General features: G+C 34.6%; 2 protein-coding genes across 13 annotated transcripts; both read left to right on the forward strand.

The window, feature by feature from the left end:
* Positions 1 to 1288: 1288 nt before the first annotated feature.
* On the forward strand, positions 1289 to 27936 carry LOC122041907 (double-strand break repair protein MRE11-like). 10 transcript variants are annotated; one of them, XM_042601787.1, is made up of 24 exons: positions 1289 to 1492; positions 2009 to 2054; positions 2312 to 2447; positions 2805 to 2962; positions 5461 to 5551; positions 7052 to 7171; positions 7250 to 7318; positions 7426 to 7517; positions 7633 to 7735; positions 7811 to 7918; positions 8020 to 8082; positions 8150 to 8221; positions 8336 to 8413; positions 8749 to 8811; positions 8890 to 8953; positions 12337 to 12419; positions 19788 to 19901; positions 20011 to 20088; positions 20174 to 20245; positions 20346 to 20542; positions 21179 to 21293; positions 21395 to 21589; positions 21986 to 22108; positions 27140 to 27936. In XM_042601787.1, coding segments are annotated over exons 2-23 (2112 nt in total). In that variant the 5' UTR covers positions 1289 to 1492; positions 2009 to 2052; the 3' UTR covers positions 22025 to 22108; positions 27140 to 27936. The 10 variants fall into 10 exon arrangements, with proteins under 10 accessions (XP_042457721.1, XP_042457718.1, XP_042457720.1 ...); XM_042601784.1 differs by lacking the exons at positions 1289 to 1492; positions 2009 to 2054 and having other exon boundaries at positions 2304 to 2447; positions 27140 to 27219; positions 27339 to 27454; positions 27525 to 27936; XM_042601786.1 differs by lacking the exons at positions 1289 to 1492; positions 2009 to 2054 and having other exon boundaries at positions 2304 to 2447; positions 27140 to 27219; positions 27339 to 27454; positions 27530 to 27936.
* LOC122041909 lies at positions 25900 to 27037 on the forward strand. 3 transcript variants are annotated; one of them, XM_042601790.1, is made up of 3 exons: positions 25900 to 26398; positions 26467 to 26550; positions 26670 to 27037. In XM_042601790.1, the coding sequence occupies exons 1-2, from the start codon at positions 25967 to 25969 to the stop codon at positions 26518 to 26520; spliced, it is 486 nt and encodes a 161-aa protein (XP_042457724.1). In that variant the 5' UTR covers positions 25900 to 25966; the 3' UTR covers positions 26521 to 26550; positions 26670 to 27037. The 3 variants fall into 3 exon arrangements, with proteins under 3 accessions (XP_042457724.1, XP_042457723.1, XP_042457722.1); XM_042601789.1 differs by having other exon boundaries at positions 25901 to 26398; positions 26667 to 27037; XM_042601788.1 differs by having other exon boundaries at positions 25901 to 26398; positions 26467 to 27037.

Genomic DNA, 27936 nt, shown 5'->3' on the forward strand with positions numbered 1-27936 from the left:
GCATTCATCTCATCTTGTGCATTTAAGAGTCCAAAAAGCCTACGAGAAGGTTCGCTAGTGCTACGATTCCGAGAGGTTCGTCGTTGTATCTTGGGAACAAATTGCTGCTATCCGTTAGCACCGTAGCGGAGCAATATCATTTACGGAGATAGTGTTGAATACTAACCTCGACGATCAATATCAATTTACGCACTCCGGGAGATACCGGAACCAACAAATTTTACTATAGGCTATTTTTTGGTTCTTAATGATGATGTCTAAGTGTTTAAGAATCCAGTGAATTTTCATAGGATTATTTTCATTTCATCAAATTTGAAATATAAAAGTTTATATCTCAAGCTCTAATTCTTTACTGTTGATGGATCATCTTAACAATCTTTCCAAGATGGTTCCATATACTCTTTACAAAAAAGAGATAAATGAGGGAAGACATTTATCCTAATATAATAATCTTTTACATGAGAACCTTAAGATTTTTATCACATTTTTATAAGCTTTTGTTCTTATTATTGTTTGTTAATTGCCATGAAAACTTATTCACTAATTCAATCAATTGATTATAAAAGCATTTTTTTTCTACTTTAGAATGTCTTCCCTCATCACTTGAAGTTAGTTATTAGAATTTTTTTGAGTAGTTTTTTTCTTCTGGTTCATGAGCAATTTATTTAGTTTTGTTTATTTATTTTTTATTAATCTAATTATTTAATTTTTTTAATCGAATAATCTTCAATATAATCATAAATTTTCTATCGAACATCTTTAGATGAGTTATAATAGATGAGTTATAATAGATGACTCAGTATCATGTATAATTTAAGTACCATATATATATATAATATATTTGATGAGAAATTCAAATCCATCGAGCTCACTTATCTTCATTCATATTTGATGATTAAAATATGAATGAGTTTAGTGATTAGTGCGTGAGGTATTGTCATCATGAAATTTGGGATTCGAATTTCGATAAAGTTGAGGTAAATATCTCCCTTATGTGCTAGTCACTATTCCAAAGGTTAGTAACCGTCCATGATTTATCTCTTCCATATTAATTTTGGGACGAATTGATAAAATAATATTAGGAACGAATATATTTATCTTTTGTCAACATATTTGGTGATTAAAATGATGAAAAATATTGTGTTAGCCTTGACTAGAAATTTGACCAATGGCCTTCCTCGAATGCCCCAAGCTAGTTTTATAGTTGTGAATATGCTATTGCTAGCACCTATATTTTTGGAGATGGTGACAAACGGGTCGGATCATAAAAAACTCGAATGCGCGATTCGGGTCGGATCCTCTCGTTTCTCTCGCCGTAGCTGGCGAACGTCTTCCCTCCGTCTCCCCCATCTTTGGGTGCTGGTCGCCGTGTGTCTTCGTTGTTCCCTCGCACGGAAGGCACCGCCACCGGATCAGCCTTCTCTGAACCCTATTTACTATTTATACAGTATATTCCGATCTCTGAACTCCCTCGTAGAAGGACGGGAGGGAGGTACTTGTTTTCTTCTGTTTTGCAAATCCACCTTGATCGAAGCCTTTATCATCGTGCTTGTCACATATATTTTTCTTTTTTTCTTCCAAACATGAAATTTCTTCTCCATTGTCACAGTGCTTCCACTGTAAGAAGATGGTAGAAGCAAAACCCTATCATTTATATAGGGTTTTACGGAGGTTTTCATCTTTTATACTAAAGTCGGTGCTATCTTACTCCGTCCTCCTTGGACGTGCTTGGTATTAATGTATTTGACTTTACCACATAACACATGTTTCTGGTTGAAATACTGAAAATTTTGGGATCGAGCGTAGCATGATTCAATGAATTTCCAGTTTCATTTTTTGCTACTAATTGAATTTTGTTATCCATTATGCTCGATGCTCAATGGATTAGTGTGGACGAGTTCTTATCTCTAAAAATTTTAAGCATCATCTCTCTCTTATTTCTTGGTGCGGTAGAATTACGTTCTAGTGATACCAATGCTGCTGCAAAGTTAACTTTGTTATAATGCAGGTTAGTGGAGGGCTGTAAGGTTGTACACATAAAGGGGACTAAAAATGTGAGCTTTTCTTTATTCTCTTCTCATAGTGCGATGCAAACAAAATTTACATTTGATTTCTCTTTCTAACGCTTCATTCCATTATCTAAGTCAGCATGTCACCTAATCTATATTCATCCATATATTAAATTCAATTTGGTCTTTTCTGTATCTTTTTAAGTCGTAACACATAATCACACATGCACATACCATCTTACTACTTTAAATTGGTGTCCCATATGCCATGCTGTTTACTAATTATCTAACTACATGTTCAGGGTTGACGCTAATAACAGTCTCAGAGTGCTTGTTGCAACTGATTGTCATCTTGGTTATATGGAGAAAGATGAAATTCGTAGAGTTGACTCCTTTCAGGCTTTTGAGGAGATTTGTTCTATCGCCGAGAAAAACCAGGTTGTTAATTTGGCATGTCACTACTTAGCATTAAGATTTAAAACTTTTGATGAGTATGCTTCTCTTAATATAACTGAGTCTTGCATTTGTACATCTATTAAATTATATGGGAGTGGGTACTATGAAGTGCCCGCTATTTGCTACTATCTACACCCCCATTCTACATCTGATGGCAGTGCACTAACCTACTAACTGTTTCTTAGAGAACTTCTCTGTTCAAATTTTAGTGAAAATATGGAATTTAGTTTTATGATTCTTTGTGATACTATAATTTGTAAACTGTTCTTTCAAATAGAAGCACTATGAAATCAATAATGTTCAGTTTTTTTGATATTCAAGATCTTTTTTTAACTATAGGTTGATTTCCTCCTCCTTGGCGGTGATTTGTTTCATGAGAATAAACCTTCAAGATCTACTTTGGTCAAGACAATTGAAATTTTGAGGAGGTACTGTCTCAATGACCGTCCAGTGCAGTTCCAAGTTGTCAGTGACCAGACAGTGAACTTCCAGAATATGTATGATGCTTGTCTTCCTAATTCATATAGCACTTATCTTTATCTTTCATTGATGCTTATCATCCTCTTTCATTTTGTTAAATTAGTAGTGCTAACATTTAAAACATTAGTAATCTTCATGTCAAAATGTCTCCTAGTTAAGTCTTAAAATGCTTCACGCTTAGGCAGCAGTTTTTTGTTTGCGTATCACCCCTTAAATCTTGAACTGGTTAGTTGGTTATATTACCATTAACTTCAGGATATTAATTTTGTTGTGTTTTCTTGCTTATGAGTTTTGAATTTTTGAACCATGAAACTTGTAAAATAAGTGAAACTAGATTTCATTACCTGGAATATCTTTTACATCCTAAAATTTATAAAATAATACATAATATAATATATGGAGTAAGCTGATGTTGATTCATAACAAAAACTATAGTCACATATCTTTAATTGATCATAATGTACAAATTGTTATTTACATGAAGAATTTAAATTCTCAAATACTTTTGGCAATATCAAAATCACCATCACTTTGAGTCCCTGATAAGATCAACACTCTTGAAATGAGAAAGAGAAAGACGACTCTTTCACTGCATGAAAATAGTAATGATGACAAGTTTGATGTGACGAAGCTTCTAAATATAATTGGTACTCTGCACTCTCGTTGTTTCTATTGCATGCTGTGCTTGTCAAAAGTAGGCTTTGTGTTTTTACGAGACAAGATTTATTCTATGCCATTATTGACTTTAAGCCTCAACTTCCTCCAACCTCATACCATATATATATATATATATATATATATATATATATATATATATATGACTCCAATTCTAATGGCTTTAATTTGGTGTATTAACATATTAGTTCTGCTATCAATAAGTTGGATTTATATTTAATTTTGCTTCCTGATTCATATAAAATAATATTTATGTTGAATCGTTTTATATCAAATCAATTATTCATAATTATTTTAAATTTCAGGCAATATGTATGATATGAATTTGAATTGATTCATGTTTGTATGATATGAATTGTGAATTTTAGGATTTTGGCAACTATACATCCCTTCATAGTTGGCAAAATTGGTTGGTACCAATACAAATTGCTTGAGTTGGATAGTGTCGACAATATTCAATATTTTTTTTTGGTAATTAGCATATAAAAATTGAAAAGTTTAGAATTTTTTTTGAGATTCATAGAAACTAGCTAGAAGTTATCTAACTTATTTTATAAAATTGATGAAATCCATTAAAATTTGATCAAATTAAGTGGTAAAATGGCTTCAAATTGAGTTAAAATTTAGTCAAATTGAGATGACTTTTGAAAAATTTGATTGATTGGCTTTCTCTTTGATTCCGACTTGATTCTTATAGAACTCGCTTGGGTAGAAAAAAGTTTTTTCACCCTCTTAAATTGCTTAGCCTTGTTAAATCATGTGATTCACCATAAAATCAATGATGACTCATTCAACCTTGTTATTAGTTAGTTGCTTAGTTAGATTCAAGTTATGCATCCTTCTCTCTCTCCATTGAGTGGGGTAGTCAAGGAGTGTTCATTGAGGGAGGTTATTGTGGATTAAAATTGATACTATAGATTGACAAAGGTTATTGCGGAGTGAGAGCGTTCTCAATAATTTCTTTTAATCATTAAGGATCCTAAAATTGCTTTTCCTTTAATTAAACATCGATTTAAATCTAATTAGGAATTAATTAAAATGTATAACATTGAATATTAAGGAATCACATATTGAAAACTATTAAAAGAAGCATGGTACAATGTCTTCTTTCTCTATTTCTTCTCCTTTCTCCTTTAATCTCCAATCCATCAGTGGCACCATGATCATTCTAGCCATACTGAAATTCTGACACGACTTTAGATTTTGAACCATGAAAAGAAGTATAGATTAGTAATCTATACTAAAAACAAATTTTGTTATTGGTTATAAAATCCATTTTAATTATTTATTAATTTTATATTACTAAATGACATTATTTGTATACTACATTATTAATAATCACATATGTATAAATAGACATCGTGCTTAAGATTTTAGAACATTATTGTAATATAAATTTTTTTGTTATATATATTTTTTTTCATTTTTATTTTTCCCATCGATTTTGATTCCACTGGTCATATTGATCTGATTCAATTAATACTTGAGTTTTTTTAACTATTTGATTCTGGTTCTGACACTGATATTGATGCTTTCAATCTCATTTTAGCATGTTAAAGTTATTGTCATGCAATACTACTGATTGGTTGTACTTAACCTATCTTGCATAGTTTAGGGAAAAGGATATCTCATTAATAATGGTTCCTAACAATTTGCCGTTAATGTGAAAAATGTGATGCTATTACTTCATATAGTTTAGTTTACATGAAGCCTGCTACCAGGAAAATGATTCGGGCACATCATTCTTGTTGACTATTCTTATAAATGTGATGATTTGGACAACAATTTGTACGCTTCTTTGAATTTGGAAATTTAGGTGGTTATGAATGCTTGTTTGCAGCTTTGGTCATGTCAATTATGAAGATCCTCATTTCAATGTTGGGTTGCCAGTATTCACTATCCATGGGAATCATGATGATCCTGCTGGAGTGGTACAGTGAAGAACTACATTTCTAGTTCAGTTTTGTTACTATCTGTAGATTGAACATTCATGATTACGCACAATGTTGTGTCTATCCATGATTCCATGCACTCGTCTTCTTAATATTTATCTTCAAATGATTTCGAATGTGTTGGGACTTATATAGCTTAGAGTTGTTATTGTCATAAGAGAGTTCCAAGTTGCTTCTAGGAAAATAAAATTTGAACCTGTATAGTCAATTGTAGCTGGTCGTCACTTTTTTATGTTTTATCCTCGCTCTTACTTTTGTTACATAGGTAACTTTGAATAATCCTATAGGCTTTGGTAGGCATCATAAGAATTACTTGTCTGAATATCGTAGTGTTTGCCAGAATCGGGCACTATTAATTTGATGGTCAATTAATTAGTATCTTCTATGGACACTTAACTGCTGCAGCTACTTTTGATTTGATGTTTTCATTCTCTTGAACAATAGAAATTGTACTACTACACAATACCAATAACTAGATGGACTAATTGAAAAGTGGTATGAGGTTGCTTCATAACAACTCATGGTGCACGTATGCCTAGCATGTATGTGTCAATAACTCAACCCTAATACAATTATCTACATCCATTTGAGTGCATTAATCGAGGTTAAATCTGGGTTTTATTTATGCAAACTCGTATACTTGTCCATGATTCTCAGGTCATCTAGCTTGAAAGAAAGGAACATAATCTACACAAGTTTTCATTTCCCTGGTTCTCTTTCTTGCATAGATGTAGATATCTATCTGAAAGATCATCTTGTGTACATAATCTTATAGAAAAATGGCTAATGTTGCAAAAATTGATTTATCATTTATGTATGGATTCCTTTGTTTTGCGAAAAACCTTTTCATCTTATTCTTTAGTGTTCTTTCTAACTTTCAAACTTCATTGTGAAAGCTTTGCTTTGAAGAGGCCAAGCAATACCTAATCTTCTAGGGATACAATCATGTTCTGAATAACTTTTGTGCCATGGCATAAAGCCTCTCTTTGCGTATTGTATCAAGAATTTTAAGAGTTGTTTCAAGTTGTATGGTATTTCTTTTATAATCTTCTATTTGTAAGTTTTCTTAGGTTTGTATATTTCCTCTTCGTGTATTCCGAGTCTAGAAAACCTTATTCTTGGTGTTATATCTGTTAGGAGTTTATGACAATGTTTAGAAATTATTTTGTAAATGCTTCACTTGGGAACTGAGATAAACCATATTTGCTGCATATTAAAGCCTTGTCTGGTTTGTGAAAATTTTCTAAAAATATTTCTTTGCAATTTATAGAGAATAAAAGAAAATCATAGGAAATTATAAAAAAAAAGATAAATAATTATCATACTATTCACCTCCAATAAATTTGATATGTCAAAAAAAAAAAAAAAAAAAAAAAGAAGAAGAAGCTAAATAACTCTCTTTTTGAATTTTAAACATACAGCTCCTTAACTTTCCTCAACAATCTATGCATACCATCTGTTGTCGATAATCTTTTACAGGATAACCTTTCTGCCATTGATATCCTCTCTGCTAGCAATCTTGTGAACTATTTTGGTAAAATGGTCCTTGGCGGTTCTGGTGTTGGTGAAATAACAATTTATCCTATACTCATTAGAAAGGTGTGTATTTTTTCTTCATTTTTTTCTTTGTGGTTGGACATCTACATTGTTGGAATGTATGACTATTATCTATTTTAGGGTATCACTTCAATTGCCTTGTATGGTCTTGGAAATATTCGCGATGAACGACTCAACAGAATGTTTCAGGTATTACTCTTTGTTCTTGTTTAAATATCCACTATTTCTTGGTGATGTATCTTACTCAGATTTTACTTCCACCTTTGGTGGTCCTATAATCTTATTTTATTTTTCAGACGCCACACGCCGTGCAGTGGATAAGGCCGGAAGCCCAAGAAGGTTTTCCTATATCAGATTGGTTTAACATACTGGTTCTTCATCAAAATAGGTTGTGCTTTCCTTTTTAAAATTTTAATCTATATAATTATAGTTTTTTATGCACTTCTCTTACATTCTAATTGACAATTGCATCATATTTGACTGCCCCATCTTATTCATCATAGAGTCAAGGCAAATCCTAAGAATGCGATAAATGAACATTTCTTGCCGCGCTTTTTGGATTTTGTTGTGTGGGGGCATGAGCATGAATGCCTTGTGGATCCTCAGGTATTTCTGTATGTAAAATTTTGTCTTTACGGAGATTTAAAATAAATATTGTTTTAATTACTTCAACTTTTGCAGGAGGTACCAGGAATGGGGTTCCATATTACTCAACCAGGGTCATCTGTTGCAACATCATTGATCGATGGAGAAGCAAAACCGAAACATGTACTTCTCTTGGAGATTAAGGTATTACTACTGAAATTTTCTAATGCTTTTCTCTGTTTGCTTTAGATTAATTTATTTAGTTTTTGTCATGTTTATGATACTTATGCTTCCTTTGCATATAGGGAAGTCAGTATAGACCCACAAAAATACCTTTGAAATCAGTCAGGCCCTTTGAGTATGCTGAGGTGGTATTCTGGATATCTGAATGTAATATAAATTATTTTTTTCTTTAATATCCTTTTAAACATATAGGTTGTCCTTAAAGATGAGGATGGAATTGATCCCAATGATCAAGCATCTGTCCTTGAACATCTGGACCAAGTGGTAAGGACTTCTATTCCCAAAGATTCTCTTGCAGAAAAAAAATGTTGTATTAGTTGGAACATCTGGTAACTATTTGTCCTGTTTATTATCCTAATCTTAGCTCAATTGCCTTAGGTCAGAAACCTGATTGACAGAAGTACAAAATCATCCATAAGTAGATTGGAGCTCAAGTTACCTTTGGTGAGAATTAAGGTACTCATTTTTAAACTGCACCTTCCATGAATTCAACATCACTGATTGAAAATGCAGATTAGTAATCATTGTTGTTTTCCTGTCTTGAATTTGGCCACATTGTCTTTTCTCTGTTACTCCTGAAGCTAATTAGAATTTTCTTTTGAAGATGTTTCTTTTTTTAATTTATCTTGAAATATAGCTGCTATATTCTAGAGTTCCTATAAGTGTTTCAACATGGTTTCCCCTATCCTTTCAATTTGTTTTTCTGAAGATAGATATGGTGTCTTCTACTATTACAATTGAAATTGTCTTTGCTTTGCTAAAAAAAAGAGTGCATTTCCAAATTCTTGCAGGTTGATTACTCTGGATTTTCAACAATTAATCCTCAGAGATTTGGCCAGAAATACGTTGGAAAGGTACTTTTATTTTTTTTGGAGCAAAAAATACTGAGTATAACGAGTAACCTTAATAGCCAAAACTATTTTGATATATAGGTTGCTAATCCTCAAGACATTCTCATATTCTCCAAAACTGCAAAGAAACGCCAATCCATTGAAGGTAAGTATCTTTTGCAACTCGATAGTTACTTGCATTTCATTGTCTGAAATGTTGAATGGCTAAAATTTTATTTGTTTATATTAAATTCAAAATTTTACTAGTGACATAACCTTACTGATGCGGTTTAAAGTTAGAAGGGCTTTTTTAATTGGACAATTTTAAATAGGAACTTTAGATTTTACAAATTTTTAATTTTTAAGAAATTGTAAGTTTTTATTTTGCAGTGAAGACAAAATAGAGAAATTTATAATTCTATTTTAGTTGTATAAATTATTTTTGGAATTAGTTAATTGTTTACATTGAGTTAATAATTAGGCAATTAAAAAGGACCTCACCCCCCTAGATTTAGTTTATCTTCCAGTTTTAAAAAATTTGACTCCTCTTAGTGAGTTCGTTTCTCTGTTTGAGATAATTTTCTTTCTATTTCAAATTTTTTTATCCTTGTGCCCCATCAAGTGGTATTAGAGTTTAATATGGTTTGTATATTCGTGTTCACCATTCTCCTCTCCTTTGATCGATTCCTCCTTACACTACTTTCTCTTACAACATCAAGTTCTTCCCCCTTGACGCGTAATTTAATCCCAGTTCCCCTCATCTACAAAAGATCCCCCTTTGCTCCATACATTATTGGCGATCCCAGCACCTGTCTAATAATCTTACTGCATCAAGTCTCATATTGCTAGTCAATTTGACTTGCAGATCTATTTAATCACCGCCTTCACCCTCTATGCTTCTACAACATCCACCTCTCCTACAAGTAGACCATCTTCCACCTTTCAATCTTATTGTTTGCCCCTTGAAAAAATATATCACAGATTTGCTTCATCCCTTTTGTAATTTAAGCGACAACTTAGTCTCCAGATTCTTCTGTAGCAGTCAGGCGATCTTCCCTCTGGTGGCACCAAGGTGACAACTTTTTCTAAATTTTGGATCTGGCTCATGGCTCAATCCCTTTTAGCAGGACATTGCACTTAGATTTTAGTACGCAACCGATTTGATCAATATTGGCCTGTATCGATTTCAAAATTGGACTAGGATTAAACAATCCTTCACTGCCTTTATTTTCTGAAAAATTATTTTGATTAATTAGTTGGTTAGCTTAAATTTTTATATTTAATTAATTTTCCTACAAAAGGTTTGCATATCATGGCACCTAGTTCATCATCTATCTTATTGATAAACTCATTATTTAAAATAATTTTGTTTATGCATAATTTAACCATCATTTATCATGTAAAAACAACAACAACAACAACAATATATATGATGAAGGTGTTACTTTATAAGAGCATTATTACTTATCAATACTTTTAGAACGAGATAATGAGACAACATTATCATTATTTGAGAGATATGAGAGGAATAAATGCTAGTTGTAAAGGAAATTGAAATGTAAACTGAACCTAATTTAGTATAACTAACTTGGACATACAACCTACACATTCAATTGAAAAGTAAAAAGTTAAGATATTTATTTTCTAGATGAACCATTAGATGTATAATTGTGAAGGCTCCAAAGGCTAGTAGCCGTCCGTGATTTACCTCCTCTATGTTGGTGATGGGTTGGTGGGGGTGCTGGAGGCGAGCGTATTCGCCTTTTGCCACCGTGAAGGCTTCAAAATCAAAAGTAACTTGAGCCTAGTTTAGCATAACTAACTTAAACTGTTCAATTGAAAAGGATGGAAATAAGATATTTATCCTCTAAAAGAACCATTAGATGTGGATGATGCGGAAACAAAAATTATGAGACGTGATGCATTAGGATATATATTTTCACCTAAATTAGATAACATATGGAAGCACTAATGTTTTTCATGCATAAGTTATGTGGAGAAATCATGTGAGATCGTTGTCATCAAGAGTGGGAATTACTTGAATATTGTGTTCACCAAGGTGGTTGCTAAGATCACAAGCAAGAAGCAACCAACTCAAACTTACCATAAAAGGGTTGAGCATGGTGGAAAAATTTGGAGATCAGGTCATGATGCTAGAAGCATACATTGCTGCATTCAACATAGGAATGCAAGAAAATTCTAGGTAGTAGGATGATTGAAATTGAACCAAAATCAAAGTGATCCTGAAAAAATAAATTCAGCAGATGATCCCTCTCTTTGTATTTGAGATCCTAAAAGATGCTCCCTCTCCGATTAAGTGGTTCGATTTGGTGTTGCTCATCGGAAATGGACATTGTGTTAAGAGGGGAAAATATCAAGAAAGCAAGAGAAAAGAGAGACGACACCTGAGGCTTGTAGGAAGAGAGGTGAGCACCACTGCTTGTATGGGGGTGAGGCCCTGCCATGAACAGAGAAGAGGACACGAGGGAGGAAGTGAGATCGGGAACAAGAGGGAGCCACCACAAGAAGATCCACTGTTGTTGAAGGAAGTGAGTGCCATCGCTTACCGACGACTCCAATTATGCAATTCTGCATTGGAATTAGAGCAGTGTCATGAAGAGAGGCAAAGAGGGAGGGAGAATTAGGAGAGAGGGTTAGGTGGGGAGAGAAAAGGGAAAGGATTAATAATCCTAAGTAACTCAAGACTCCATTAACCCAAGCAAAACATAAAAAGGGCAGCCCGGTGCACGAAGCTCCCGCCATGCGGGGTCCGGGGAAGAATCCATTGTACGCAACCTTACCTTGCTTTTTGCAAGAAGCTGTTTCCAGGATTTGAACCCGTGACCTTTTGGCCACAAAGCAACAACTTTACCGTTGCGCCAAGGCTCCCCTTCTAACCCAAGCAAAACATGACAAAATTAATTCAACCCAGATATAAACTTGGTTTAGCCCTAAACTAACCCTATGTCCAAACTGAGCCGGCCCACTTAATGGACCCCACCATACCAAAAATTAGACCTTAAATGCTGCCCCCCAAAATAGCTTTAATAAGTTGAGGTTCAACACTAACGTAATCAAACTATTTCAAATTCAAGTCCAGCTCAAACCCAACTTATAAACAACTCGTAATCACAATTACTCTGGCCTGAAGAAACTAAGTTTAGTCTCAATAAGACAATAACAACTAACAACTATTGAACACTAATTGCACTCAATTGCTATAAATTCAGCAATTTACCTTTATTGAAATTTTAGGATCACAACACAACAATTTAGATTACCTCATATCGGCATTTGGTAACTACCAACCAATAATTAGTCACTGCCCAGAAAATCCAGGACTCTCTACTACATTAATTACTATAGATTATTTTTTTTTTCTTCTGCCGCAAACAGCATTTATCATATATATCCATAGTTCTTTTAACGGCAAGCATCAACACTCTGTTTTCTGACAACCTAGTTTATTTCCTACTTTGCCAAACATCATTTGTTTTGTATATTAATTGTTCTTTAAATAGTCAATATTTGTTTTTGAGCATATTGTAGAAAAGATTGACGAGTCCGAAAGACTTCGTCCAGAAGAACTAAATCAGCAAAACATTGAGGCTCTAGTTGCTGAGAGTAATTTGGTATATTCCTGAAACTTTCCATGTTCAGGTTTTGTCCATTTATTGTTATTTCTGATGAGTACTATTTTGTTTTATAAATGGATGAAATATTTTAATAGTATTTATTTGTACACGCATAAACTGAAGAATTACAATTCAAGTTTTAGCATTATTTTCATGAGTCTCCTCTTAAGTTATTTATCTATGCTAATACCAGAGGAACTCATTGATGCTATTTAATATATGCATTCTGATGTATTTTATTTGCACGCAATATTGCATTAATTGATAAGAGTATAGATATATGAAACTCGAAGCTTGAATTGTAGAAAAAAATTTAGACACTAAGAATTTTAAGTAGAACTAAAACTGAAAATATAAAATATAATTTCGATAATAAGAAAATAATAGAAGGTAAATTTAGAGGAATGAATACGTAAATCTTGGAAGAGTTTTGAATATTTTGAAATCTATTAATTCAACAAAGAAGAAATATTAATGAAGATAGCCTTAATAGGATAAAGAGCTGTGGTTAACTTAAAACATGGAATGAAAGGGAACTTGGTCTTGTGTGGTCACCTTGTGTCCCATAGGGTAAAAGAAAAAAAATTTGATAAGATTGTGACAATCCATAATAATTACGTGTCAAAGTTTTGGTGATGCAATCCAAAAACATTGACTTTTTTCCCTTTTCCTTTTTTTCAAATAAAATAACTAGCTACATGATTCATATTTTAAACATACAATTTGTTTTTAAAATTGTATTTCACTATTTTTAGCATATTTACTTATTTAGTAGATTTTTCACAATATTCTTGTGAGGTCTGACTTTATAAGGCCCATAATAGTAGGTCTCATATTATCGATTCATTCAACAATGCAGTTTTAGTTCTATAAGTCTCTCTTTTCTTTCTTATAAGATTGCCAATTAAGGCACACAAACCGATGATATTGCTAGCTGTGGGCGGTCAGTCCTCGCTCATCTTAATTAAATTGTATTTGAGCCTAACTTCTCTCCAAAGCTCATTTTAACTCCTCTTTTTCCATAGTTGAATCCCTTCTTAGAGTCTTCCTTTGAAGATAATGTCCCTCCTGATCAGATCAAGGTGTTGAACTAACAGCACAAAACCCCCCTTGCTCACTTAATCATTAAGAAATTATGATTTTAAGTTTTAACATCATTTAACATATTGTACAGTAAGGTTCAATAAATAAACCAAGATATCAGAACTTCACTCTCTGCATAATTCAGGTGGGAAGAAACAAGCAGGAAATTACCCAACTCAACTGTGATCCTAATACCAATCCTCTAGCAAGAAGAATATTTCCAAGACCTCCAAAATTCTCCTTTACATAAACCATATCATATGAGTAATCTATTTGCCAAAACTTGATTTTCATGCAACTAAAACAAAAATCACAACATGAACTCACCGAATTGCAGTGAGGAAATGGCTAGATTGATCTCCAATTTCCTCCCTTACTAATAATCCTAAAGGTCTACACCAAGGGCTGTCTTATATGTTTAATGTGTAAAATTTCACTATTATCCAACACTATGTGGTGTAGATGAATAATATTCACAAGAAACTTATTGAGAAAGGTTAGTCCCTCTCTATGTATGACTCAATATGCAAGAAACACGAGAGTTTGAGAAAGGTTAGTCCTTATTGATAAATGCTCCCAATTCATTCCAAATTAATGACAAAGGACTTGAAAAAGGTAAAATCCCATTGGTTTGGGTGTTAGGTTGAGCATAGTGTGTTTCTTTCTTGCAGTAGGTTGTCGCCTCTTTCAACAAAGGATTGATTTTCAATTGTGTGTGTGTTGGGAGGTGGGGGCGATTTTCAGCAAATGGGTGTGGGGCGTGGGGCTTAAGGGTTGGTGAAATGGATCAAGAATAGGGTTTGCACGAGGAGAAATGAATCTTATCGTCAACAATTAAGATACTAAGCCATGCTGATTGGCATAGGGGAATTTATCATTCTACTGTTGATTGGTACTAGAACTCTTTGGTGCAACACCAGATGGAGAACTTAGCCGCGGTGTTATCGTGGCATTACGCTTGGCCGCAAGGTCTCTGCGAGGTGACAGGGGCCTCCCGGCAAGGCCGTCACAAGAGGCCTCGCGCAAGGCGAGGCTGCTGCGACCTTGCGGAGGCCTTGTGGTCAGGCTAGCCTTGTAAGAGGCCTCATGGTGAGGCAATCAGGCTGCAACGACTAGGCATGGCTGATGCCTTTTTTTTCATTGAGATTTTTTATTTTATTCCTTTCCCTCTTCCATAACACTAAGCAAGGAAAAATACTTGTTACAACATAGGATGTGAAGGTAAAAAATAGAATTAAATATAATATAATTTCTAATCTTATAAAATATGCTAACTACAAAAGGGTAGTCCAGTGCACGAAGCTCCCGTCAATGTGGGGTCTCGGGGAAGGATTATACATAATCTTGCTTGCATTACAAGAGGTTGGTTACACAACTCAAACCCTTGACCACAAGGTCACACGACATTAACTTTACCATTGCGCCAAGGCTCCCCTTTATAAAATATGCTACTACAATTGAACCAAATTATTCTATATATAAATTTGGTTAAATTTTAAACCAATTAAAATAAATTTCAATAAAATTCAGTTTAAACCTACTTAATCATAATTGCCATATCTACTTAGTGGATTCCACCTAATCCTAAATCAACTTTTACTCGGGAGAAAATTTGGTATTTAAAAGATTTCTTGTGTGCTAACTCTTGTGATGTCAATAAAGATCAAGAGAAATAGTGTTAGCATGTGACATGAAAACTAAAGTTCCTCAGCTTTAGTTTAGATGTAAATAAATAACTAGGGTTTGACACAACATAAAAATTTATTAAGTTAAAAAAATTATTTATTTATTTATACTATTATAATTTATTTTATTAAAATATCATTTAAAATACATTGTCATCACACTTCTTTTGATATTAGTAAAGTCACATATTATTATGTTTTTTACTAAACTTATCTTAATTATTTGTATAAATTATAATTCAAGCTACAAATATATCATTTTTAGAAAAGAGAAAGAGATATATTTAGCATTTATCTAAATTGTTCAATGTTTGAAAACCTATAAACACTCATTCATTTAAGAATTATGATATGTATACATATACAATATAATATATACATTATATCAATAAATCAAAGTTATCATCTCTTATCCTGTACCATACAATATAAGATTTAGACAACACTTTTACATATTCTCAAAATACAAAAATTATATTAATCCATAAATAATTTGAGGGTTTCAAATAAATGTAACATAATAAATGCTTAAGATTATCAAAATACATTTGAAAATGTTGAAATCAAAGATCATTCTTCATGACCACTATACATGTAAGATCTTAGACTTGATGCCTCTACTATAAAACTTGAAATTTAAAATCAATCTTCATCACTATTATAAATACAAGTTCTTGGCTTTATGCATCTGCAATAAGATTATAATTAAGATAATTTAATTATGTGCAATAATAATATAAATATAAAATTTAAATCTATACATTATTGAATAGTTGTTGCAAAAGATTCACTAAACACTAAACGTCTCACAAGATAATATCAAAGCTTGAACTCGAGATTCAACATCTCAAATATAACTCAATAGTGTGCATTAGGGATGGATCTAACAATTAGAGGAGGGATGGGTTGATCCCGAGTTGTCCAAGTCCGCCGAGGATGCGGTAAAAGAGGTCCGAGTTCACTTTGCGCGAGCACATTGCCATCTCGCCTTTTCCTATATTCACTGAATTTTAAATTTTTATTGAATGTATTTTTTTCATTATTTATGAAATTGATAAGTTAATTTACCGTAATGATATCTAATTCGTAGACGTTGAAAATTTGGGGTCATGGCGGAAGGCCTAGCTATGTTGACGTTAGAGAGCGTGTCACTAACGGTGAGGTAGAGGTTTCAGTCATGAGTGCGGCTCAAGGCCGTATTCGAGCGTCTCGCGTAGGACCTCAATCCACATCTGCTTGCCTTCGACGTCGACGTAACTCATAAGGGTACGTCGACACGAAGGACACGTCGATCTGGTAGTATCAGTCGAAGGTGGCCTTTGCCTTCATGAGCGAGGGCCTAAAGTGCAACAACAATAGAAAAATTCAAGTGGACAATAAGATAGTAATAATAATTTCAATTTAGCTCACTTCTTTCAAACATCAGCAACATCTCCGTCTGGCAAACTAAGTACACTAGAAAAACTTACTGGAGACATTTTATACACTGAGAATAAATAGACAAAATCAAGCCATAAACCCAACAAAATCAGGTAATTAACCACACAAAACTAAGATGGCAGCCACTCGATGCTTTGACGGCGACTACTACAATAGCAGTAGTGCGATGCTTGGGCAGCAGCTGTAAGATGCTTCGGCTGTGCGGCAGCGGCCACAGCGATGCGGACGGGACGATAGAGAAGAGAAGAAAAAAAGATTAAGCCTTAGGGTTACCTGATTCACTGTTCACCTGTTTTGTCTTCAGAGAGATACGCAGAGTGGCAGAGAAATACATAAACAAAACATAATACGTTAAAATTATATTTGTCCTCTTAAAAAAAAGATTTGGGTTGGTCAATAGGGCCAGACTAGCCCAGGATAGCCTCCATTTAAATCAGTCTATGGTGACCATTTATAATAATCAAATATTGATATTTCTTTTAAATTAATATATTTTATTTAAAAAAAAGTATCAAAATTGTATTAGCACAACATGATAATGTATCAAAACTGTATCGTTCCTGTCCTAAGTTGACTTCCAGCACAACTCCAAATTTTAACCTTCACTTACTATTGAGCTGGATCCAACACCCTTGAACTCAAACTAAATTTAGTGCCCTAAATAACTCCAGTTTAAACTTTAAATCAACCAATTTGGCCTTTTACCTATCCTAGGATTAAATTCTTGTATTGGAGAGTTTTTAACCCCAATTTAACATCTAGAAAATGCTCAAAAGAGCCCAAACTATATGAGTTTAACCAAACAAAGAATCAAATTTTATTTAATTGCTATAAAAAGTTTATTATTAATAAGGAAAAATCTAGATTGTAAGGAAGGTGACTAATAAATTTTATAGTTGGATAAGTTGAGTCAATTATAGGGAATGTGTAAGGGCTAAGAAAGTGATTTGATGAATTAAAATATTACGTGTAGAGATAACCTTGCTTGAAGTTCATTGGTGGGATAAGATTCAAGTATTTGATACCAAATAGTTGCTTGAAAATTTGGTATTAGATTTGTATTTTCCTATGTGAAGCTTGCATACATAGATATGCATGGATCGTTTAGCGCAGATATGCATTTGTCTGTCTAAGACGATATTGTAGTCTGCAATATTAATAGGGTAGATGAGTCCACATATAAGCTATGCGCGTGTGCCCAAATCAATCAGTGTTTATTTCATGTTTTGCAAAGAGAAGCTATTTTCATTTATGTGAATGCTATGAATTTCAAAACTATTTATTCTCATTCCAAAGAATGCATAACCATGCTATGACAACATCACTATGCTATTAACGGTCTATTTGCTTGATAAGAAAATAAGTTGTATATGAAAAATAACATCTTTTTGGGAACCTATATTACATTTTGTTGTAAGAATGTGTTTTAAAATTTGTTGAAAAAATATTTTTTTTTGGGTGTCCCCCAACAAAAAAAAAAAAAAATCAATCCAGCCACTCCCCTTGCCTGCTCGGCCCCTCACTCTCTCCTAGTTTATCCAATCCTCGACTTGCTCAACTACATAACCCAACCCTTGGTTTGCTTGACCCTCTAAGATTGTTCAACCCTAAACTCAACTTGATCGACACAACCAGAGCACTTGATAGGCTTGCCTTGACAGCTCACATGATCACTTGTCTGGATGATTCCCCATTTTACTTAGATTGCCTAGCTCACCCAACTTGCTTGGTTCGATCAAACCACTCGACTTGACAGGATCACCTAGTTCGATCAACTCGCCCATCACGATCAACTTGATTGACCAATCAGAGCATTTGATCAGTTTGCCATGACAGCCGAACATAATCACTTGTCTGGATTGCTAATTTGGATGCTCAGTTCACTTTTATTGTTTAGCTCACTTGACTTGCCCATTCTAATAGATCACTCAACTTGATCAGCCCGACCAAATCACCTAGCTCCATCAACTTGGCTATCACGATCGCCCTGGATGCCTAGCCCGCTAGGACCAATCGGACTGACCAAACTGCTCAGCTCAATCAATCCACCTGGACCAATCGAATTGCCCTAACTTGCGTGCTTGGTCGGTTAAATCAACATTCTAAAATCGATCAACCTACATGAATGAGTGGGAAGATTGGTGAATAGAGAAAAGTTTATTGATATAGCAAACGACTTATGGATGAGGAAATTGACTTTTACCCTTTTCCAAGGGAATTCATTTTCCTCAAAATGCCTATTATCAAAAGAAAGTTTTCCTTTAACATTTTTTTTTCTATTGACCATGATTTCTTATTGCACCAAAGATTAGAAAATTTGAAAAATATTTTCTTGAAACAAAACAGAGGAAACCTTTTTTTCTGTCCAACTTAATAGGATCCTCTCCTTTTACAAATTTTGTGAGTTTTTCAAATTTTTTTACGTTCTATACATGTATAATCTTGTCACTACTCAAAGTTTTTTCATTGAATGCACCAATCTAAATATTTATGCAATAAACGATAATATTAATTACATTCAAGAACTTGGTTACGATTCTAGTTTCTATTTGTTATTGAGGCCATTTTCGTTTCGCAACTATTTCATCCTCTGGTCTTTGGTTCAACTATCATATTGATAACCATGCTTCTAGAAGAAAATCCACATTCGGCATATGCATATGCAGTCAAAATTAGATATTAAAGTTATTTTACATTGTTAAAAATGTACTAACTTATGTACAATGAAGCATATTAATTAGTTCATTCAATTCATTCTTCCACATAAAAAAACATATATGTTAATTATGAAGAACATATGAATTATTCATAAAGAATATAGAATGATATATATTAAAACTGAAATGCATTTAGTTATTATCTGTAGTGTTTATTACTTATACAATACAAGTGTTTAAGTGAACCATTATAAGTGATAAGCTACCAAATAGTGGAACTTAGGTTTTAAGTAAATTTGGTTCAAACTAAGCATATTTAAATGAGCCATGTAGTTATTTTTCTCAATGGTGTAGAGGGGTTACAAATACCATACGCTGCCTGTGCCTTCCTTTCAAAGTTTGCCTAGGTTTTTTAAAACCATGTTGACAACACAAAAAGATGTGATAGAGATGAGAGGAAACTGAAAATTCTTGTTTGTGAACGTATTTTTTTAATGCAGAAAATGGAGATACTCGCAGTCAATGATTTGGACATTGCATTGCACGACTTTGTAAACAAAGATGACAAATTGGCCTTTTACTCGTGCTTGAGGAATAATCTCGAGGAAACAAGGGTAAGAAATCTCTGAAGAGAGAATTTCCATTTTTTGTTCTGGTCTTTGAGTCTCAAAGCTTTGATAAACACGTTCAACATTTTATTTTAATAGTCTGTCTATACCACAGAACAAACTGACTGTTGAAGCTGATACATCAAAAATTGATGATGATGACCTAATAGTCAAAGTGGGAATGTGCATGCAGGCATGCCTTGGTGTTATTGTGTTTCGCTAGATGTTTAATCAACCATATAGTAGATGTGACTACCTGGTTAACATTTTTCCTACAGGAACGTGCGAAAGAGAGGTCACTTCGTCAGAAGGACAATATGACAATAACAACGGGCTCACACAACTTTCAGGTTGAATGACATGAGCTAACATAAGCATTCAGAAAAACTCAAAGCCACAAAGAATATGTTTCTTAGATATATATATAACTTAATATGAGGGTGCATCCAGGATCCCAGAAGGAAAAATGCAACTATCCCTACTAGTGCTAATTCTTTTAGTGATGAAGAGGAGACAAGGCAGATGCTCTCCATTTCAAAGTCTTCCCAAGGAAGAGGAGGGTCTACAAGGAGAGGAAGGGGAAGGGGTTCTGGTAGACTAAAGCAGATGTCACTAGATGAAGCTATGAAAACCCGCCAATCTACGAGGTGATAGTTTTGAATTATCATGTTATAACCTATATGGTGACAATCTATTTGTTTTAAGTTAGATCTTGATTGCTTCTGTTTTGCTTCAGTTAATTTTCCTCTAATAATACTTAATTGTAGCAAAGGTAATTACGCTCACCCCATACTCCCCTCACAACCCGTTCACAGGTTATGTGAAGTAGGTAAATCACGAAGTCAGCTTATAACCGACTGCTAAATGGTTAGGGGGTGGGAGGTTTTTTTTTCCCGAGGGCATGCGTCTGCTGGGAATTGATTCCCCTGTCTCATTGTAGCTTGTAGCAAATCTACCCCCCTTTAGCCAAATGGGCACTCCCGTGGGGACTTTGCTGATAATACTTAAGGTTATACATTAAGTGTGCTCAGATTAAGATTGTTCTGTTGGCAAAATTGGTATTGTCAGGGTAACATGCTGCTTTACGATGCTCTTTATTATGTGTATGCATCACAGATATCCCAATTCTGAACGATTAACTACTTTGATATGCATGCCTAGTATTTCTTTTTAGCTGTGCTAATGCTTTATAAGCTATTTGGTCCATATCTGGGAAATTCATACAATTGATAATTTTAGGTTGTTTATCTTGTGCTCATTGTCCTTTAATTCTGTTCTTAAAGATCAGCGTCAGCCTCCATGTCTGTGGCTACCAGAAATATTGTGGATGAAGGAATCGACTCCTCTTCAAGCGAGGAAACAGAAAGACATGAAATGAATGAAATTGTCGAGAGTTCTGTAAGCTCTCCCTTTTCCAATCTCACACAGAACAATTCCTATATGAAAGCCAGTTTCTGCCGTAGGCTGCAATTTTATTCTCTTGCTTTGCTTGTTTGAAGGAACCTGAAGAAACTAATAAAGCAAAAGGTCGGAAAAGAGCTGCTCCTAGAGGAAGGGGTAGGGATTCCGCATCATCTTCAAAGAGAGGGAGGAAACCAGACTTTAGTTCCATCCACAACATGTTCATGAACAAGGATGACGATGATGATGACGAGGATGACATCTCAAACAGACTTAAGAGGGTTCAACCACGGGTATATTTTTCAACATCTTGTTCTCAATCTTGTAAACTTTACCTGCAAACTCATGTGTTGTTCGCAAAACTTCTAGATTAGTCAGTCAAACTAGATTGCCTAGCTCCTAGTCATCTTACATATGTAATCTGTGATGTTTTCTGAATTTGTTTCTCTCAACCCATTGGACCTTTGATATTTATTGAGGCTTCACTGGGCATCATAGGTGATCTGTACAATTAGTGTGCTTCAGCAACCAATCTGATTTCTCAAATTCCTAGACTATTAGCGAACCTAATAAATTACTAGTTTAAGTTGGTAGATTCAAATCTTGGAGGGCTATCCTCTTGTCCCTTATCGTTTGAAGCTTGCAAAAACTCATTTACAAGATTTTAACTTCTACTGTTCATGTTTCAGGCAACCAAGAACTACGGTGCTATTAGGAAGAGACCATGAAAAGTTTTTTTGTGTGTAGCTGTGGAGATACTACTAGAGAAATGTGTTTTCATCTTGGCTTTGTTTTGCTTACAAGATTTGAAGGTCAGTAGAAAATTGTGTTTTATGATCCCCTATCATTGTGTTTGATCCTTTTCAGTTAACCATGTTTTGTCATAAATTTTCTTTTCTTATAGAATTAAATTTTTTGTGGGGTTTAAATCCCTTTGTGGCTCACATATATGGTCAAAGTTTTGGAGACGTTATCGTAATCAGAAGCGGAATTTATCTGTTTTAACCTTTAGATGGGTGGGTTTGATGTGAAACTACAAAGTTTTAATGGTATGATGAACTCCATGCATTCCTAGATTCTGTCAGTGATTTTATAAGACTGTTTATCGCCTACTACTTGAACCGACTAGACAATTGGATTAGTCTGATAAGTTCATTTAGTGCTATAAATAGATAAAATATTTGTGAACAGATTTGACATTCGATAAAAATTTATTTATACTTGTTTGATAATATATTATATACATATAAGATTTATATTTATCTCACTTAGCTATTAAGACCTTGAATGATAATTTTTAAGTTATATAATTTTATCATTAAAATATATAATTACATTTGTATTGCAATCTAATTGTTAAATGCATCTTATGCCAAGTTTTTATTAAGGAAAGTGGTCTTAATGGATTTAATCACGTCGCAAAAGACGATTCGCTCGTCCTCAACGTCTCCACCAACCTGTCCTTAGGTCAACATGGAGGAGGTAAATCACGGGCGACTACTAGCTTTAGTACAAGTGGCCAAAGCATGGGAAAAGACATAGTTAGACGTGTCGAATTTTGATCTTAAGACCTTATATGGTAACATCTCATTTTTTAACCATTGTACTGTTCCGAGAGGATTTCATGGACATTGGTGAAAGGGTTCTGTCATGGTGGTTAACCTCTTATTTTCAATGATTTTTTTTTTTTTATATTGAAAGTGTGACTTTGCCCACTTGCATTCGATGGGGTTGATCCCATGAAGTTCATTTTAGACTTCATAACCCCGAGCCATTTCATAGAATCAATATTAAATATTACTTCCTCCTCGTAGGTTCTTGACTTGTCATCCTCCCAAAAGGGGCACACGACCATATAAGGGCTAAGGATGCATATCTTTTATGCTTTCTACAAATCTACTAAACTTATGCCATCCTCGTGTGTATAACAGAGCTATTACAATATCTTTTAATTATTTCTTTTATTGGATTTTTATTTGAGGCTTAATCGACAAACACTTAGAAAATAATCCCCTCTAATTCCTCATGGGTGCCCCACAAGTAATTATTCAACTTTGGTCAAAAATTTTCATGATCCAAACATTTAACATATATTTCACAATCACACTCTAACATAATAAAGATTGGATTTCTTAATACTTTCATATATCATATGTTGTGAGAATCTTATTTTATATATTTTAGATAAAAAAATGTTACACTAGGTTTATGTGAAGCTATGAATGGAAGGGGTTCATGCACAGTATCAAACTTCTATGAACTGCAAAACTCTTACTCACTAGGATGATTTTATTTTAATTTATTTATTTTTTTTGTGAAATTTAAATATTTCAACTTCATTAATCCTGGAGGTAGATAGTTTCCTCTGATTTATCTATCTGAGTAAATTTAGAACACAATTTATACACACTTAAAGGTTGACTTTTAGAATAGTCATCTCAATTGAGATTCAAATTTTGATTCTTTTATTTATTTATTTTGAATGTTTTATTACTGTACCACACCTATGGAAATTCTATGACCCTTTAATTGCACCCGTAATACATTAAATTCTTGGGTGGAGCTCTAATAACATAACTTTGGGTGGAGCTCTAATTTTGACCTTGTTCCTGCCATCTCTATCTCTAGGTTGACCGTGTCTTTTAATTTGGATTGTAAATTAAACCTTCAGCTAGGCCTTTATATTTTGTAAATCATTCATCTTTACTTCACCTTCTAGCTAAAACCTTACTCTCATTGAGTTTTGATCCTTTAGTCCCATTAATTGGGCTATAGCTTATAATAAATATTGGGCTATTAATTTCTCTAACTCAATACAGGGTTATCACGAGGTTAGGGAGATTGAGATGATTAAGCTTGGATGATGAACTTTATTGATCAAGTGTGGAACCACGAGGAGGCTTGGGTCCGTAGGTGATCATGAAGCTCGAATGACTTGAAGATCCTTGTATCTATTTATTGTAATCTTGGATTTGATTCTGACAGAATTGATCGTAATGGTAAGATTTAAGTGTAGATTCTCTAAAACTTTAACTAATAGTACTAGATTCTCTAAACCCTTCGTAGGCCACTTAAATTAGGTCTCTAGGTATCACTTTTAACCTAGAAGCTAAATTCTACTATTGCAACAACCAAATACAAGGTTCTTCGGTTTCTTCAAAGTTGATGATCGTCCATGAGTTTGAAGCTCCTCGCAGCTTCAAACTTGATCTACATTGTGTTTAAGTTACAATCTTAACACCATAGTTCAAAGATAGCTCGACTTGAGGGTGTGAAGTTCCACAAGATGATTAGATCAAGAGTGTTGGGATTGAGGGGATCTTTGTTTTTTTTTTTTTTTTTGTCCCTATTATGCATAACTAGTAAGTTTTTTTTTTATCCCTAAAACCCTAACCTAAAACTGATTGTAGACATTAAAAAGAAAGAATTATTAAGATATTAATTCCTTCTTTGTGGTTTGGTTTAAATGTAGTGTTTATATGATCTAGCAATGTGATATAAGTTAGGTATTTGTGTGCAACTCTTATCATGAGGTCATAGAGAATAAGATGATAAGCTTAGATGATGAATTTCATGGATTGAATGTAGAATCATGATAAAGTTTTAATTCGTTAATGATCATCAAATTTAAAGAATCCAATCTCTTTTTATCTTAGATTTATTTATTGTAATCTTAAGTTTATTTTGGGTAGAATTGATTACAATAGTAGAATTTTTAGTGAAAAATTGAGCAAAAAATTATTCCATGGAACCACAAGTATTTAAACCGTTCAAATTAAACCGACACAGTTAAAAGTTAAAACCAATCACGTCTAACCCAAAGCTGATTTTAATGTGCTAAATTAGCTCTAGACTTAGAGTTATAAATATTTGTAAACCAGTTTGTTGTTCAATTTTATAAGAGTTTATTTACGGATTAACAAAATCAAATGATTTATTAAATTAAACACACCAACTTGAACGCATATATTTTTAATATGTTAATATTTATAAATATTGTGAACTATGGATGAATAATATGCCCAAACAAAATTTATATCACCAATAAATATCTTATCAAATTTATAAATAAAAAAAAATTAAAAATAAATAAATGAGCCTGTAGAATAAAATTCATTAATCAATTAAATAAATTGAAATATAAAATTTTTAAATTTTTAAATAAATTTAAATGGAGAGTCTGATAATATTTAAATGAATTAAACTTAATCAAAATTTAAATAAATTTAAATTCATAAAAAAAATTAAGTTAAATTTAAATAATTATGTGAACAGAACTAGTTTGTATGCCAAATAATTTATGGAGGGGATTTTCAAAGATTAGTGCTTTCAGATTCGCAAAGAAATATGTCACGGTCGCACGCATAAAAATACAGACACGGTCGCAGATAGGTCGGTTCGGCCATCCCGCACATTAATTGCGTCCACAGTGGCGTCCTATCGCCACCACGTACTCCTCCAACATCCCACGTGTTTGACTCTGCCCCTCCGTCACCAATCTAACTTACCCAAAATCGAACCCAACTCCCTCGTTCCCTATTCGCGTGGCCCAGCCCTTCCCACCCCTCTCTCGTCCTTCCCACTCTTCAATTATTCTGCCCCTCCTTCTCTTCTCAGTCAGATCTCCCTCCTCCCTGGCTCCCTCCTCTTGATTCCCTACCATTGTAATTATGCGCTTCTTCTTGTTGTTGTTCTTGTGGTTGCTCGCCCTCGCCGGGCTGGCGGTGGCGACGGAGTCTGGCAGCGCCTACGAAGTGCTCCGATCCCATGGGCTGCCCATCGGGCTCCTGCCCAAGGGCGTGCGGGACTTCGCCGTCGACGACGACGGGCGGTTCGAGGCGCAGCTGGAGGCTCCGTGCGTCGCCAAGTTCGAGAGCGAGATGCGGTACAACGCTAGCGTCGCCGGTACCATCTCGTCCGGCCAGATCGCCGGCCTCAGCGGCGTCGCCGCCCAGGACCTCTTCCTGTGGTTCCCCGTCCGCGCCATCCGCCTCGACAACCAGACCTCCGGAATCATCCACTTCGACGTCGGCGTCGTCGACAAGCGCTTCCCCCTCTCCCTCTTCGAGTCCCCTCCGGACTGCTCCCCCGACTCCTCTCAGGTCATCCTTCTTTTTTTCTCTCCGCCTCTGAAATCCAATTTTGTCCAACGAGCGCGCTTCCCCTGCAGATCCAATCGGGCAAGCGAAGCTACCAACTCGAAGACCAAGACGCCTCCATCTGAAACCACCGCGGCCGGCGTTTGTCAGTAATGGTCCGGTGTAGCTTGGCTTTGGCTTGATTATATATGCCCTCTTCTTTGTTTGCAGCAAACCCATCACCTCTGCTGCAATTCGAGCTTAAACGACTGATGATTTCCCCTCTTTTCAGTAGAAGTATGATGGTGATGATGCACTCACCCAATGTGCAGGCACAATTCGCTGAAGAGCGGATTGGAGAGCATCCGTTGTTGGTAAGAGATTCCAGAGTGTTTGTCTTTCCAACCAGTGGAGTATACTACTGATGTTTATACCAGTTGCTACTTCCTAGTCGCGATCGTAACTATCGAATTTGTCGGTAGATGTAAACGGTGGATAGCCTGGGGCTTCATCCACATCAAATGTGTTCCCTATAGCTTGTTGTGTTTATGAGTGGTAAATGAATTGAGTCTTTCTGCAAATGCCGGGACCATCTGCTTGTATGTAGTCAAACTCTAGGAAATTGTTGGATCTTGAGTAAATATATATTCTAATTGATTGCAAGAGTGACATCCTTCTCTTCCATTTTCTCTGATATCCAAAGACTTTCAGACCGATAATCTAAAGCCACCTGTGAGGACTACTTGTTCTAGTTTAACAATGCAGATTACAGGGATCAATGCGCTTGTTCTAACTGGAAATGAGACTCAGAGCTAGAGGTATATGAAGATAGCAAGATTCATGAGGTATGTTGGTACAGGTATCGGCTCATCAATAATTTTTCCACAATTGCTAAGGATATCGATGTTCGTTTAGTTTCCTCACCAGATTTCAGCTGATATAAATTGATTGACTTCCTATGTAGATAGCAAAATTAGAAGCACTTTCAGACACAATGCTGAGGGAATGAGTAATTGATGTAGCTGGAAAAGCAGAACTCGTCATTGTTCATGGAGAATTGCCTCGTGAACTTGTCTAATAGTAGGCATGTGAATCTTGGGGCCTTGAGTGCTTGTCGCATTGATCTTTTTTCTGATGGTAGACTTTGCAGGACAGGAAGCTGACGTCTAGCAGCATACAGGCCATTTTTTTGCACAGGCAGTTTCAGGCCAACCTGTAGCATCATGGAAGTGAAGCACATTTTACCGTCTCTATCACTGTTTGACAATGCTGAAGAACAATATCTGTCCTGTCGTGCACTAGGTTCTAGATTCTCATTAATATCTGGGGATGCTAAATGCACAAAACAAAAAAAAAAGTCACTTTATGTAAGTGGATTGCAGTTCTGAGAGTGCTGCATCAACAACTTGGGCAAACAGCTAGTGTTGACAATATTGACAAGTTTCATTTGGGATGCAAAGTTGGGCTAAAGCATGTGATATTTGCTTTAGGGCTTAACTTTAGAATCAGTAATTCACATGTCCACTGAAACAATTTACTCATTCGAAGCTTCAAGTTTTGTT

Source organism: Zingiber officinale, chromosome 2A (genome assembly GCF_018446385.1).
Source record: "Zingiber officinale cultivar Zhangliang chromosome 2A, Zo_v1.1, whole genome shotgun sequence".
Classification (NCBI taxonomy): Eukaryota; Viridiplantae; Streptophyta; class Magnoliopsida; order Zingiberales; family Zingiberaceae; genus Zingiber; species Zingiber officinale.